Source organism: Scaptodrosophila lebanonensis, unplaced genomic scaffold (assembly GCF_003285725.1).
Source record: "Scaptodrosophila lebanonensis strain 11010-0011.00,11010-0021.00 unplaced genomic scaffold, SlebRS2 tig00000001-arrow-pilon, whole genome shotgun sequence".
Classification (NCBI taxonomy): domain Eukaryota; kingdom Metazoa; phylum Arthropoda; class Insecta; order Diptera; family Drosophilidae; genus Scaptodrosophila; species Scaptodrosophila lebanonensis.
Genome location: NW_022060529.1, coordinates 11145093 through 11159666, shown reverse-complemented (window position 1 = coordinate 11159666; position 14574 = coordinate 11145093). Strand labels below are relative to the sequence as shown.

The 14574-nt window shown below is 45.7% G+C and overlaps 3 protein-coding genes across 3 annotated transcripts; 2 read left to right on the top strand and 1 right to left on the bottom strand.

Annotated features, from left to right (window-relative positions):
• Positions 1 to 20: 20 nt before the first annotated feature.
• On the top strand, positions 21 to 2747 carry LOC115623528 (vacuolar protein sorting-associated protein 51 homolog). Its single transcript, XM_030517914.1, has 7 exons — positions 21 to 150; positions 213 to 964; positions 1020 to 1656; positions 1721 to 1867; positions 1925 to 2305; positions 2356 to 2468; positions 2523 to 2747. Exons 1-7 carry the CDS (start codon positions 70 to 72, stop codon positions 2629 to 2631), a joined length of 2220 nt encoding a protein of 739 aa, XP_030373774.1. The 5' UTR covers positions 21 to 69; the 3' UTR covers positions 2632 to 2747.
• LOC115623536 (transcription factor grauzone) lies at positions 2671 to 5195 on the bottom strand. The gene is made up of 7 exons (XM_030517922.1): positions 4827 to 5195; positions 4053 to 4756; positions 3793 to 3987; positions 3645 to 3726; positions 3292 to 3582; positions 3195 to 3235; positions 2671 to 3119 (listed from the first exon to the last, which is right to left on the bottom strand). Exons 1-7 carry the CDS (start codon positions 4935 to 4937, stop codon positions 2798 to 2800), a joined length of 1746 nt encoding a protein of 581 aa, XP_030373782.1. The 5' UTR covers positions 4938 to 5195; the 3' UTR covers positions 2671 to 2797.
• Positions 5196 to 5388: 193 nt separating this feature from the next.
• On the top strand, positions 5389 to 14572 carry LOC115623433 (small subunit processome component 20 homolog). The gene is made up of 6 exons (XM_030517779.1): positions 5389 to 5510; positions 5566 to 7942; positions 8001 to 10925; positions 11196 to 13060; positions 13421 to 14068; positions 14138 to 14572. Exons 1-6 carry the CDS (start codon positions 5466 to 5468, stop codon positions 14570 to 14572), a joined length of 8295 nt encoding a protein of 2764 aa, XP_030373639.1. The 5' UTR covers positions 5389 to 5465.
• Positions 14573 to 14574: the final 2 nt, after the last annotated feature.

The following is a 14574-nucleotide window of genomic DNA, read 5'->3' as shown; positions in this document are numbered from 1 at the left end:
TGCAATTGGACACCTAAAACCATAAACCATAACCGTCTTGAAAGGAGTATCTGATAAAACTTGTTTACCATGGGGGAAAACAATGAAACTCCATTTGATATGGATAGTTCTAGTTTTGATGCCGACAAATATCTCGAAAGGCTTCTAAAGGTAGAGTCCCCAGCGCCCCTATCAACGTGTAAGCAATTTAATACAAATTTTTTCGCTTGCAGGACTGTTCTCTAAAACAGATCATGGACACAGAAGCGGCTGTTGTTAAGGATACGCAGACACTGCACTCCGACATGCAGACGCTAGTCTACGAGAATTACAACAAATTTATATCGGCCACTGACACAATTCGCAAGATGAAGGATGACTTTAAACAGATGGAGGTGGATGTTAATCTGCTGATGACGAAAATGCAGACAATAACCAGTTTCAGTGAGCAAATAACAGGTACTCTACAAGGCACAAGATCGCAGCTGTGCCGACTGTCTGAGAAGCATTCATTGCTTAAGCGCCTGCAGTTTCTATCAACACTGCCGGCGAAGCTAAAGGCATTAATTGAAGACCAAAACTATGCGCAAGCTGTGCAGGACTATCTGCACGCCCAGAAGGTATTTGCACAGTATGGCCGACAGCCATCCTTCGATGGCATAAAACGTGACTGTGATGCCATAATGGCTGATTTAAAGGAGCGGTTGCGTCGCGACTTTCAAATGGCAGGCAATACGGCGCAATCCCTCACTGAAATAGGCGAATTGTTGCTGCAACTCGATGAAAAGACATCCGATTTGGCCAGCGAGATGCTGACATGCGCCGCTAAGCGACTGCATGAACAGATTATCATGCTGCAGGACCAAACCGAACGAGATATGATTGAGTTTGTGGACATGGGAATCGAAGGCTTTCTCAATGACTTGGCGCTCGTGGTGACATCCTATTTCGACATGTTCGTTGCCAAGCACTACGAACACGAGCGGTAAATTAAAAAATCAAAAATCCTAGATTCATAATACATCCTTGTTTTTTTCCAGCGATGATTTTCAAGAAAACGCCCTGTACGAGTTAAATATCTTCCTCAATCAAAACATTGACAAGTATTTGGTTTTGGTGCAAGATCGTGTAGAATCCGATATTGGCTACGGCGATACGCAAATTATGCTCCGTGCCTTAGATCGTTTGCACAGACGACTGCAGGCCATGCGAAACATTTGCCGCGGCTTAGATGTAAAGCGCAGCACTGTGGATATAATCATTGGAGCTGCTCACCAGTTGTGCGACGCACATGCAAAGAACTTAAAGGACCACTTTGCCGACAGTCTTAGTGCTGTGCGCTTGGCTTTGGTTTCGGCTAAAACTGATGTGAGCACTGGAAGCAGTCTGAACGATCTCATTACCAACTTATACGTGACCATGATGGACAAGATTAAAGAAGTGCTGAACAATCTCTTGGTGTTTTTGCGCACCGACTGGTCCTTCAATATTAAGGCCGAGCACAAGGGCGCTCTGTGCGTGGACGGTATAAGAGAAAATTTACTTATAGGCTTCCTGCGTCACATAGCCAAAGTAATGTGCGGCTTTTCCGATACATCTAGCTTTAGTCCGCCCAATTTATTGCTGGTGCTATCGAAAACCTGCCTTGAGCTAGAGCAGCAGGGCGTGCATGTACTGGTGAGTGCAATTTTTAAATATACACGGTACAATACTTGATTAATATTGCGTTATTGTTTTTCAGATTGCGTTGGTGGATGATCTTTACGAAATCGATTCGGAAAACAGTGCAACGCTCACCCACGAGACCGAGATATGTGCGGAAATGCGGGAGACTGCCCAGTCGCTGCTAGACGCCTATGTACGACTGCAAGGCTCAAACATTTCACAGGTGGGTTGCGTGAAATGAGTTGAAATGTTTCTTAAATTTTTAATTGCTATCTCTTAGATGTTGCGCAAGAGTGTTGAGACTCGAGATTGGCTGAATTGTTTGGAACCACGTTCAGTACGTGCCGTTATGAAACGTGTGGTGGAGGAGTTGGGTAGCATCGAGACAGTCGTCGCCAGTCTGTATGACACCACTGGCAATGCAGGCTTCCGCACCACGGCGAGCAGTGATTCCAGTCGTAAAACTTACTTTAGCAATTTTACCGGAACAAACTCGAAGGCGCAATATCGCTCCAATTGGTCAAATTACACGCCATCACAACTAGAGTCAAGCTACGTGTCTAACATTCACCGCTTGTTTTCGGAACGCGTTGATATATTCACCTCAGTTGAGTTCTCCAAGGTTTCCATTGTAATGGGAATCATTAAAATTGGCCTCAAAGTATGTGGGAGTTTATATCTATTTTCGTTACTAATTCTATAATCTTGCAGACACTTTTGGAGTGTGTTCGCCTGCGAACCTTCAGCAAATACGGATTACAACAAATTCAAGTGGATGCTCACTATCTCCAGATGAACTTGTGGCGCTTTGTCAGCGATGAGAAGTGCGTAAACGTTGAACGAACGAATTATACAAAACTAAAAATTTTTCATTATAGCTTGGTTAACTACCTGCTCGATGAAATACTTGGCTCAGCAGTGCATCGTTGTCTTGAATCAGTACTTATGGAGCCAAATGCTGTAGAAATTATTTGTGAACGTGGTTAGTATTTACACTATTGAAAAATATGACAGACATGCTGAACATTCCCTTTAAATCTCTATTTCAATAATTTTGTACTAAACGCTAGCTTAAGGAGGTTTTGTCGTAACATAAACATAATCTTTAAAAATCAAAATAATGTAGATTAAAGTGTTTTTTGCGGTATGGTTTTTAGGACAGCGTGAACACAATCCCCTCGCCTTTAAGTTCTTCCGGAATGTGTTCGTCTGTGGTCACTAAAATGTTATGTGTTGTGGTGTCCCCACCACCTTCGTCCGTCGTAATGGTGATAATTTGCGAATCAACTAAGTTGCTTATCTGGTCAGGCTCAGGATCAGTAACCGTGGCTCTATTTGCAGTAGCAGATCCATCCGAATTCACCATCCGATTTTCTGTGCGAGCCTTGCGCGCCTCCTCAAACTCCTTAGGGTGACACTTCTTACGATGAGAATGTTTGTTGGCATTGGAGTTGAAGGTTTTTGGACAATGCGGGCTAAAACACAAGAAGCAACATTTTAGCAAACAGGAATATACTTGTATGTATTTCTTAAATTAGGTTCTAGCTCACCACTTATAAAGCACCTCGCCTGTGTGCATAGTCATGTGCTCCTAAAATTGATGACAATAAATAATCGGACTGTAAGTATGGGAACAATCACACTTACCTTCAGGGTTATGGCCTTCTTGAATGCCTTGGAACATACACTGCATTCAAACTTTCGGTCTGCCAGATGCACGTAACGTTGGTGGCTCAGCATTGCGCTACGATTGGGCGACACCTTGCCACAAATATTACAGGTACACTCCTCAGATGAGCCATTATGCCGGCGAATGTGTTTCTTCAGACTATATTTATTTTTGTGCCACGAGCCACAAATATCACACTGTACCTTCGGCTCAGTAACGCCAGCATGCTCAAGCTGGTGTCGTTTGAATGCCGCCCTGCCGCGAATGACCTAAAATCAGAGTTATTTTAAATTCGCAAAAATACTTTTTCATTAAAATAGTACATCGGCACCTGCGCACAAATGTCACACATGGTTCCATAATTCCCGTGCACTATCTTGATGTGTGTGCTTAGTAGGGAAATATTGGGAAAGCTGTAAAAGATCGGGATTAGAATAAATGGGTTAGCTAATAATTTTAAAAATTTTGAAATACTGTACCGTCTGTCACAAATTTCGCAGGGCAGAGTACGTTCCTGGTGTATTATGCGATGCTGATCCAGCAAATATTGTTTTGTATATCGTTTCGGACAGTGCTCGCACTTGAATGTCTTCTCTTCATCCGGCTGGTGCTTAAGCAACTCATGATTACGCAGGCACTGCTTGTCAGCAAATGTCTTACCACAGAGATCACATCTAGAAAAGTGAAAGAAAATCCTTAATACCGGCTAATAGCCAACATGTCTCACATTACCACTCACTTAAATTTGTCCGGATCGATGTGGCGATCGATGTGATCCGTGAGAAATGATCGTTTATAGAACTTTTTATTACAACATGTTGCATAGCCCTTTCGCTTGTGCACCTGCAACATGTGCTTGCACAGCAACAAAAATGTTTCCTGCCCCTCGTGACAAATGTCGCAGCTAAGACGCATGTGTTGCGCTATTTTCATATCGATTTCCAGCATGGACTTCTTGTAGTCGGCATATCTCTTGTTCTTTTGAGATTCCTCGGGTTTCTGTGATCCTTTTCGCGGCCTGCCTCTTCGTTTAACTCTTGCATTTGGATTCTCAGGAGAGGACGATTTATTGGCCGCTTGCTCCATTTTATTTTTGGCTGATGCAGAGGACCGGGTCTGGCGACGCTCCTCTGGTTCTGGTTCAAAGACAGCAACTGAATCATTACTGAAAGCGGGTTCGGCCACATCGTTAAGAAACTTTTCATTACTAAATGATGCTTCGCTAGAGCTGCTATCAGAAATTCTGTTTCCAACAGCTTCGGCAAGAAATTCATCCGCCTCTTGTTCCAGCTGCTCCTGTAAGTGATACTCCTCCTTGACTGAGAAGCGTTCTGTCAACAGACGATGAGCCTTCTCCACCGTGCAGTAAAACTCATTGAAGTCGTTTACTCGGGTCCAGCATTCAACACACACAACAGTCGATATGGGATCATCGTTTTTCGGCTAAATTCAGAAAAATGTACAATTCAAACTATTAAATTGCGAACCGAAGTTTGTTTATGTTTGGCATTACCTCGAACCAAAAATATTTAGCTATCACACTTGCCGCTTTGAGGGACAAGCCAATTCCCTCAAATAACTGCATGGATTCACTCGCGATATTAAGACATAGGCGGCAATTCATTTCAATAGAATCATTTAAATATTATTTCAATCTTAATTAACTACGCTATCTCAATAACAATTTGTGTTGTTATGGGACAATGCTGCTTTTTCATAATGATACCAGTAACTAATTATGCGCCAGTAACTCAAATACATCATGAGAAATGCAAAAACATTTCAAAAATGTTGCACATGACATATTGAAATATTTAAAGAGAAGATTTCAGTTCTTTTACTTGCAATTTCAACACAGTCCTTTTAGAAATTCAAAATAAATAAATAATAACATAATTCTGTACATATGTCGTTTACTGGTGCTGAAATGGTAAAACAGTAGCACAAATAATCGTCCATTATTTATCGATTACTACCCTACCGATTATTACTTAATTTCCTAAAAATGGCCACTCTACCAGATGCCGCTGTAAACATGTGCTGCACGTGTTGCATTTGATTAGATGGATTATTAATATAAATTCTGCATTTAAGGCTGCAGAGCAATTTAAAATAAAGCCAGGAAAAGGAAAGCAATTAGCGCATCAGAAAAATGGCGAACTTATCGGAAAAGTCAAAAATCACGAACACATTTCGGGTGAGTTTGAAAGTCTTAAGGGCCCAACTTAATACAACAACAATTTCGCCCACAGTTTAAATCATTTTCTGATCGTGTCAATGAAATCGATTTGAGGCGTTTGGCGCTCTATCACATTGGTCACAAATACGAGGAGCTTGACGAGGCAGACAACCAGACTTACTTCTATCAAACCTTACAAAAATGGACGGTGTTGAACTTAACAGAAGAATACAACTATTTCAGCAAGCGATGCCGGAAAATAGTCACATTGCCACAGCTGCTACATCAAAAGGACTTTGTTGTCGATCTATTGCTGGAACGTCTGGCCACGGCGACGAATCTCTCCCAGCAACCATTGCTGGAGCTGCTCTATGTTCTCGCACGTGATCTGCGTGAGGAATTTTACCCTTATTTTCAACGCGTGCTCGATCGCCTGATTTGTCTACTAAACACACAGGACGCCGAGCAGCTAGAATGGACGCTCATATGTCTGGCCCATCTGTTTAAAACGCTGAAGCCGTTTCTAAAACGTAACATTGGCGTTGTGTTTAATGCTATTCTTCCGCTGCTGGATGAGCAGCATTACGCCGAACATGTTACCAATTTTGCTGTAGAATGTTTTGCATATATAGCGCGAGATGTACGCGACTTTCCGCGCTTTCTTACCTACGTATTGAAAACGGTGTTGCGCGAACAAGTTGAAAGCGTTCATGGCTGTGGGCGATTGCTCTTTGAAATTCTACGCGGCGTTAACGGTCAATTACACACCTGTGCGGCCGATTTGCTTGCACATGTGCTGGATGTGCTAGTGAATGTAGATGGCAAGCACACGCCCGTACAGGCAACTTTGCTCACGGACATTTTAGAACATAGCTTGGGTTTGTTGCTCAACTTTTTGCTCCCGGATCAGAGCCCCGTACTGTGGCAGCAAATGTGCAAGGCAGTGGCCAAACCAGACATAGATGTGGAGGCCACAGCGCACTTGTTGCACATAATGCAGCCACTGATAACCCATAAGAATGGACGGTATGTGGCGGAACTGGGATTGCTGGTGCCCACAGTTTTGGAACTGATCGAACGACATAGGGCGCACGTGCTGATTTTGCAGAAAGTGAGCCTATTGGTCAGCGGATTATTGCAGGCACGCCATGCTCAGCTAAGCCAACTAGATGCGAATCGTTTGCTACAGAAATTCCTGAATGTGAGCAAGCCTCTTCGTTCGGTGTATGAGGAGTTTGTGCTACAAATGCTGGACTACCAACAATTCGAGCTGCTGTTACTGGACCATGTTATAGCCTATTATGAGCAACATCTGGATAACGTTGGTTTAGAGCTGCTGGCGCGCATAGTGCAGCACAAGCGACCGCTTTATTTGGATAACATCACACTGGGCAGTTGGCAGGCGTATCCCCTGCAACTTAAGCAAGCAAAGACCATTGACTTCGTGTTGCAACAATTGCAGAAAATTGATTTGTCCAATGAGGATCACCTTCTGCTGCTAATGGTTGTACCCCACATGCGTGGTTTCGATAAAGGTCCACTGGAGAGCAGCTTGCAAACGGCAGTGGAGGCGCAAATAGCTGCCACGAGCATAGACTTTAAGCTATTGCTTTTACTGCTACAAACACACGCAGTACTAAAATTCAAACTGCCCAAAGAATTTCGGTATAAGTTGCAGCAATCGCTTCTCCCTTCTTTGAAGAATAACATTCAAGCATTAGCTTGCTTACAGCTGTTGCTAATAGAAACGTCGAAACAGGAGCGAATGAATCAGTCCACTGACATAACGACTGCTGTCGCCATGCTGCTGGGTAAACCCCAAGCCGAGTTTCGACGCATAGCCGCACACTGCCTAGAATTGATGGGACGTAAACTTAATCCATATTCGTACTTCTATGCGGCATGCTGTATCACGCCCACTGTACAGAATTATCGTGACCTTCTGCTACAATTACAGCATTTGGAACCGACATCCGCCCAGTTCAAGCAGTACTCAGAGTTGCCAAATTACAAGGAACACGTAGTTAGCCTCCTTCTTGGATTGCTATATAATAATTTTAAATTTGTGTGGGAGCCGGTCCAACAGCTTCTGTCGGCTTATACTAAGGTAATGACAACGGATGAATTCTGGACATTATACAAATCCAAACTACTCGAAGCAGTGGAAAGTATTCATTATGGAACAGCAAAGAAAGCACAGGAAGAACAGCTAGAGAAGGTCTATAAATCGCAGGCTCTGAATTCTCTTCTGCCTGTGGAGGAGGCACATCAGCCTTTGAAACAGCAAGAGTTATTAAACTATCGCCAACTTCTGTGGCAATGTATACCCAAATTAGGCAGTCTGGCGGAGTTAAAGAACGCAGATCTCGTGCGTTTGTTCCTGCAATTTGTCGAGCAAGAATATCGCCCACAGTTGGAGCGCACCGAGCACACTTGGAACGTCAATGAATGTGAGTGGAAAAATAATAATTACAAACTTTTTCTAACCCTCTCTCTCTTGCCTTACAGCTGAAGATGTTGACGTCGACGATGAGGATGATCAGGCACAGGAAGCAGTAGAAGGCGATCAACAGCAGGAGCAAAGCTCTAAAAGCAACGCGGCAATACGACGCAAACGAAAAGCTCAAAATGCCTACATCAAATTTGTGTTGCAGACATTACAACTAAAGTTAATGTGCTTTGTCAAACAGCCCAATCCCAAGGCGTTGCATCGTCAAACCGAGATGCATGAGTTTTATCTGGAGCTGCTGGCCAGTCCCAATGCCCAGCTGCAGAAGCTGGCATTAGATTGTCTAGTTGCTTATAAACAGCCATCAGCGATAGTGCAATACAAGGAACAACTTGGATCTCTTATAGATGAGACCAAATTCAAGGTGACACTAAGCAGCTTTGAATTGGAAAGTGTGGCGGCACAACAACGTGATGAATTAATGCCTTACATGCTACGCGTACTATATGGAAAGATGTTGGCCAAGGGCGTGCAGCGCCAGATGAATGCCCAGCAACGCAAGACGCTTATACTTCGTTTCCTTGGCCAGCTGGAAGAGTCTGAAATTATCTCATTTCTGAAAATGGCTTTCGAACGCTTCACACACTACACGGACCTGCCTGTCGATCAGCTGCTGCCATATGTGCGATCGCAGTACACGCCCACGGCTGTCATTTCCGCTCGCCAACTGCAACGCGTTGTCAATCTTTTGGAGCTTATACGCAAGGAATTCGCGGGACGTTTAAGCGAAAACTTCCATGTCTATGTGCTAAAACTTCTGTTGCTAGTGGCTGGCGTGTGCCAACAAGTGCAAGGAGCTACCGACGCCGGCAAGTTAACAACAGCCTACAAAAATGTGAAGCATGTGGCGTTGCAAACGCTTTTCAACTATTTCTCACAGCTGCTGGACATGGAGCAGCTGTGGACGTCAGAGCGTATGCAGGCCATTTGCGAGGTGTATGTGTGGCCAGGTTTGACACGGTTACCTCAAGATTCTATACACACACCCACGCCATTGCTTAAGCTTCTGCTCCTATGGGGAGGCGAACCACGCTACCAGGTGTGGCTGCAGGAGCGCCCAACACCTGAGACGCCAACCATTATGCACCATCTGATGTCCTTGCTACTTAACGATAAGGCCAAGCCGGCCGTGCGTCGTCCACTGATGCAACTGGTGGAGCAGCTGTTGGAATGCGCCGCCACAGAAGAGTACGGGCCGCAGGCATTGGGCATCTTGCAACCACATATTCCGGACATATTGCAGAGGCTGCAGAGCAATTGGAGCCAGCAACGTGCCGGAAAACAGTCATTGGATAAACGTGAGCTCAACGTTCTAGCACTGCTCACGACGCACGTCCACGAGCCGTCCACCTGTGATCTGCTGCTTCAGCTACTCCTGCCTATTTTCACCAAACAGGCGGCTATTGCAACTACCAACCCCGAAGTGGTTACACAACTTATTACTACACTCGCCAATCTGTTAAAACGTGTCGCATCGCCGCAAAACTACATGCGTCAGCTTGCGCCGCTATTCGAGCTGGTCCACGTGTTACCTGCTCGCAAGCTGCTCTGCGAGGTGCTTGCCGATGTGGCCAAACGCTTTCACAAGGCTGCGAAAATGGATGCCGCAGTTACGCCGCATGCAGAGGCTGTGCGCGAAAACGCAAGGATTATACTGCTGCTAAATGCCTGGGACAAGCGTTGGCTAGAACAGCCCGACTACGATAGAAGATTGCAAGCGCTCAGCGAACTCAAACAGATGGTGGCAACCGATACGAATACATTCGATTTAGAGCTGGGAGTATTGATCATTTACAATTGCTTCTACATGCTGCGGCACGATTCGGACCTAGGCCTGCGCGTTAATATAGGTGAGCTGCTGAAGCTGCTCCTGCCACATCTTATACAGCAGCAAGGAGATAGCAAGGAGCAGTTAAACTTTCTCTTGGATGTGGTGCTCTTTCCGCTGCTACAACGCTGCATACGCGATGAGCGTCACGAAAATGCTCGCAGCGAAGCTATCGGGCTGCTTGGCGAATTGGCACGTCAGTGTGGTACGGCCCACGAGATTTTGCGGGATCTGGCCCCATTGGCTGATAAACAAGATCCTGAGGTGGATTTTTTCGAAAATATGTTACATTTGCAAACACAACGTCATGGACGGGCACTGCAACGTGTCTGCAATATTTCGGGAGGAATCTGGCGAAAGGGTCCACCCTGTGCCCGGACTTTAACGCAGTTCCTGCTACCGCTGACAACACGCTACCTTCTGACCGATAAGCACACGGGAAAGCATACACTTGTCGATGCGGCAATCGAAACAGTTGGCGTGATTTGCGAGCTGCTACCTTGGCAGCACTACCACATTGTGCTCCGGCACTATCTCCAGAAACTGCGACACGCCCAGGAGCACCAGAAACAATGTGTACGCATTGTGGTGCGGGTTCTAGACGCGTTTCACTTTGATCTGACTCAGATACCAACTGAAGCGATTGCTCTTGGTCAGCTTAAACCATCCTTGCCGCAACCAGGAGCAAAGCATGAAAAGGATCCGGAAGGGACAGAAGAGAAAGCCAAAGTGGAACAACCTTCCACTAACGACGATATACCCGCAAAAGAAGAGGAGGCAATAGATGAGGGAAACGATATTGATTTTGAAGCGGAGGGTGAAGAGGCGGTCCATGACGAGCCGCCAATTCAGCAACAACAAAAAATGACACCCAATGCAGCCAGGCGAGTGATGTGCACAATCACCAGCGTCCTCCTCCCCACTCTTAACCATGCCATTACCGAGAAGACGAACTATGACAGCAAACACAAAGTTAATCGTCGACGGCTGAGCCACGAGCGCGAGGAAGAGGAAATACAGCGTGTACCCATTGCCCTGGCCATGGTCAAATTGCTTCAAAAACTGCCCAAGGAGCTGCTGGAAAATTCTTTGCCAGGTGCGTACACAAGGGGAAATCCATGCCCAAAAACATTACAATGAGATTAAAAACGTAGTTGTTAAGGAATGAGAACGTCAAAAGGAACAATTACAGCTGAACTTGGGAGAATCCTTACCCTCTATTATCACCGGGGATTGCCCATTATGGGGCATCAGTCTCGAGGGCTTCTCTTCAATATTACGAGCTGCATATTTCTTTCGCTTAATCATGTAGCGTCCTAGCTTCCATTGCCTAAAACATATTAAAAGAAAATCCACTGCTTTCCAGGTATTTTCATGAAGGTGTGCACTTTCCTGCGGTCACCACTGAAATCCGTGCGGATGCTCACACGCGACATACTAAAAAAGATGATGGTTACACTGGGCGGAAATTATCTATCACAGCTAATTGAACAGTTGCAGTCGCTACTCACACGTGGCTTTCAGGTCCATGTATTGTCGGTGACATTGCACGGCGTGCTCGATGCATTGCGAGATCAATTGGAGCCGGCGCATATAGAAAACTGCCTACAGAATCTGTTAGAGATAGCACTCAACGATATCTTTGGGGATGTAAGTGCCGAAAAGGAAGTGGACAAGATTGTGGCGCACACGCCCGAAGCCAAACCGAGCGCCAAAAGCTTTCTAACGCTACTAATTGTGGCGCGCCACATACGGGATAATTGCCTGTTAGATCTGTTGCTGCCATTCAAGGAGCATTTGGCGCGCACCCATTCCCGCAAGGTGACGCAGAAGATTCAGGATTGCTTTGCCAAAATTGTAGCCGGGCTTGTGGAGAACGTGCACATTGCTCGCGAGAGTCTGCTGATTTTCATTTACGGCACAGTATCGGAGAGCATAACAGATCTGTTGCCGAACACACAGAGGCGTGTTCTCAGTGAAAAGGAGCAGGCGCTAATGAAGCGCGCCCGACCTGACTGTCTAATATTGCCGCCCACGCCAGGCAGGCGGTCCGTAGCTGGCAACAAACAAGTCAAGTCTAATGCTAGAGCTAATGCGCACATACTGATAGAATTCGGTTTGGAACTTTTACATTTTGTGCTCAAGCGCAAGAAGCTAGCAGACCTCGACTATCAGCCATTTCTACAGCCATTGCTACCGCTGCTGCGTGACGCGCTAGGAAGCACTCATGCCAGGACCACGACTTACGCCCTAAAGTGCTACACGGCTTTGTGGTTGGGAGAGTATGATATACCCGTCCTAAATGCAGACACGGAGCAGCTGAAACCAGTGGTGGCGCGCATGTTCCAGATATTGAAAAACTTCTCCACCTTTGGCGCCACACGCCAAGAAGAGAATGCCCAACTAGTGCGGTCCAGCTTCAAGGCAGTGGTCGCTGTGCTCCGCAAATGCAATGGATACAATCCGAGCGAGGAGCAGATCGAACAATTGCTACTTCATATCGAGCAGGAACTGCAGGAGGAATGCAGTAGCCAGACTATGTGCTTCACCCTTCTGCGTGCGTTGGTGGGTCGTAAAGTCGACTCGCGTTCTCTACATGATCTGATGAAGCACTTGGGCAATCTTTCCATTATCTCTCAATCCGAACATGTGCGCGAGGAGTCCCGCGACATTCTCATTTCCTACATTATGGAGTATACATTGCACAAGCGCGTTGAACAGTACGTTAAGTTTATGTCTGTTCAATTGTGCTATTCTCAGCCCTTTGGCCGCCAATCGGCCATCAAGTTCATCCATGCCATCATCAACCGATTTCCACAGAAGGTGCTTTTCAGACAGTCAGAGTTCCTTTATTTGTCCATGGGTACTCGTCTTGTCAATGATGAGGATGCGAGCTGTCGTCGCTCAATTGCCGCCGCTTTAGAGGCGCTTCTCAGTCGCCTCAACAAGGTGGAGCGCCAACCTCTGCTCGACCTGACAATGCTATTTTTTACATCGCCACAATCGCGCCAAAAACCTGGAGTGCGTGAGATGGCGGCCGCACTCCTGTCCCGCTTTGTGCAGGCGGAACGCACAGGATTTGCCGAACGACTGCCAGATGTTCTACCCACGCTGGTAGGCGTGATGACTGTGGGCGACTCTGATGCGGTAGGCAGATTTGTGCGCGCCCCAGGACATGAGCAGCTGGAGTTGGAGGATACGCCTTTGAAACCGAAGCGAAAGCGAAGCAAGGTAAACCAAACTCAAGAGATATAAATACTATAATCTATGATCAGCATTATTAGCGATTATTTTGAACCATAGCAGATTTAAATAACAAACTTAGTTTTAACTAAGTATCACTAATCATATACATATTTGATGGTGAAATCACTTTTACAAAGATAGCTTTTTACCATATTGGAATCAAACGTAATATATATGTTTGAACATTTTAAATAACTGACTGCCCTTAGAATGATGGGTACAATGACGAGTTTTTTTTTTTTTAAGGTTTATACAAGTATGTAAGACTGTGTTGGAGATGTTTTTACAGGTCTTCCATTCTACTCGTTATTATAGTAAATGTGAAATTCAATTTTTTTCATCTAGAAACTATTGAAGCCATGGGATAGTATGCTAGGTGAGGATCTACTGACGGGCGGCCTAGATGTGGATGCGCATGTGGAGCAGCAGCAGCGCAGCGAAGATCATCAGCTCATACAATTGCAGTACTGTTTACTCAAGATCTTTGAGCATTGTGGCGAGGCATTGTTAAAGGAGGAGCAGTTGGCGCATACTGTGGATGAGCTCGCCTATAGCTGTCAGCGGCTATTGGGGCACGAGCATAATTGGGTGCGTTGTAATGCAGCCAAGCTGCTGACGCACATCCTGGCCTACTATGATTATGCCTATGTGGGACAAAGTCTAGTCGGAGTGAAAAAAGAGCAGGAAGAATCCAAAGCTTTAGAGTTTATTTATGCCCGGCCCGCGCAAGACATTAAGTCATTGGTTCTGGATCTGTGCGCACAGGTCAGACCGGGGGACACCGCGCAGGAAATTATTGATGAGCTTGTCAAAATTTTCCTTTACATTGGACATATGCTCAGGGATGTGCCGTTTAGCGTCAAGCAGGAGCCAGATTCTACGCAATTCGAGGATCAACCGGCTGCCGCAAAAATCAATCTAAATTGGTTGGTGCGTAACATACGATTTATGATCAACAAGGAAATGGCCAAGGCACCACATGATACCACCATAGTAAGTACTTAATAAATAAAATGGATTCCTTTACCTGCGACAGTGGTTAATGCAATTCGTTTTATACAGCGCACAGCTCTATTCACTCTCATAGAGGGTCTCATCACTCTTCTGAGCACTGAATCAGTCGCACGTTTAGCTCCAGCCCTACTCCAGACTTTGGTGCGTGAAATGTCCGAGGATGATCATAACATCGATGCAGAGCTGCGACAGAAAGCGTTGCATGTGGGCAGCCGTCTCCGCAAGCGCATTGGCGCCGAAGTCTACGATAAATTGCGCAATGCAGTCCAAACGAAGCTAATGGTGCGTCGTGCCGAGCGTCGCAAGGCTGTGGCCCAGGAGAAGATACAAGACCCGCTACGTGCTGCCAAACGTAAGGCTGGCGCCCAGGAGCGCAAGAAGACTGCGAAACGCTTAAAGACGGCAGTTATGCGCGGTAAAGTAGCAGATACTAAAAATAAGTTCAAGAAACGCAAACGAAAAGCTGAAATGGAAGTGTTTTAATT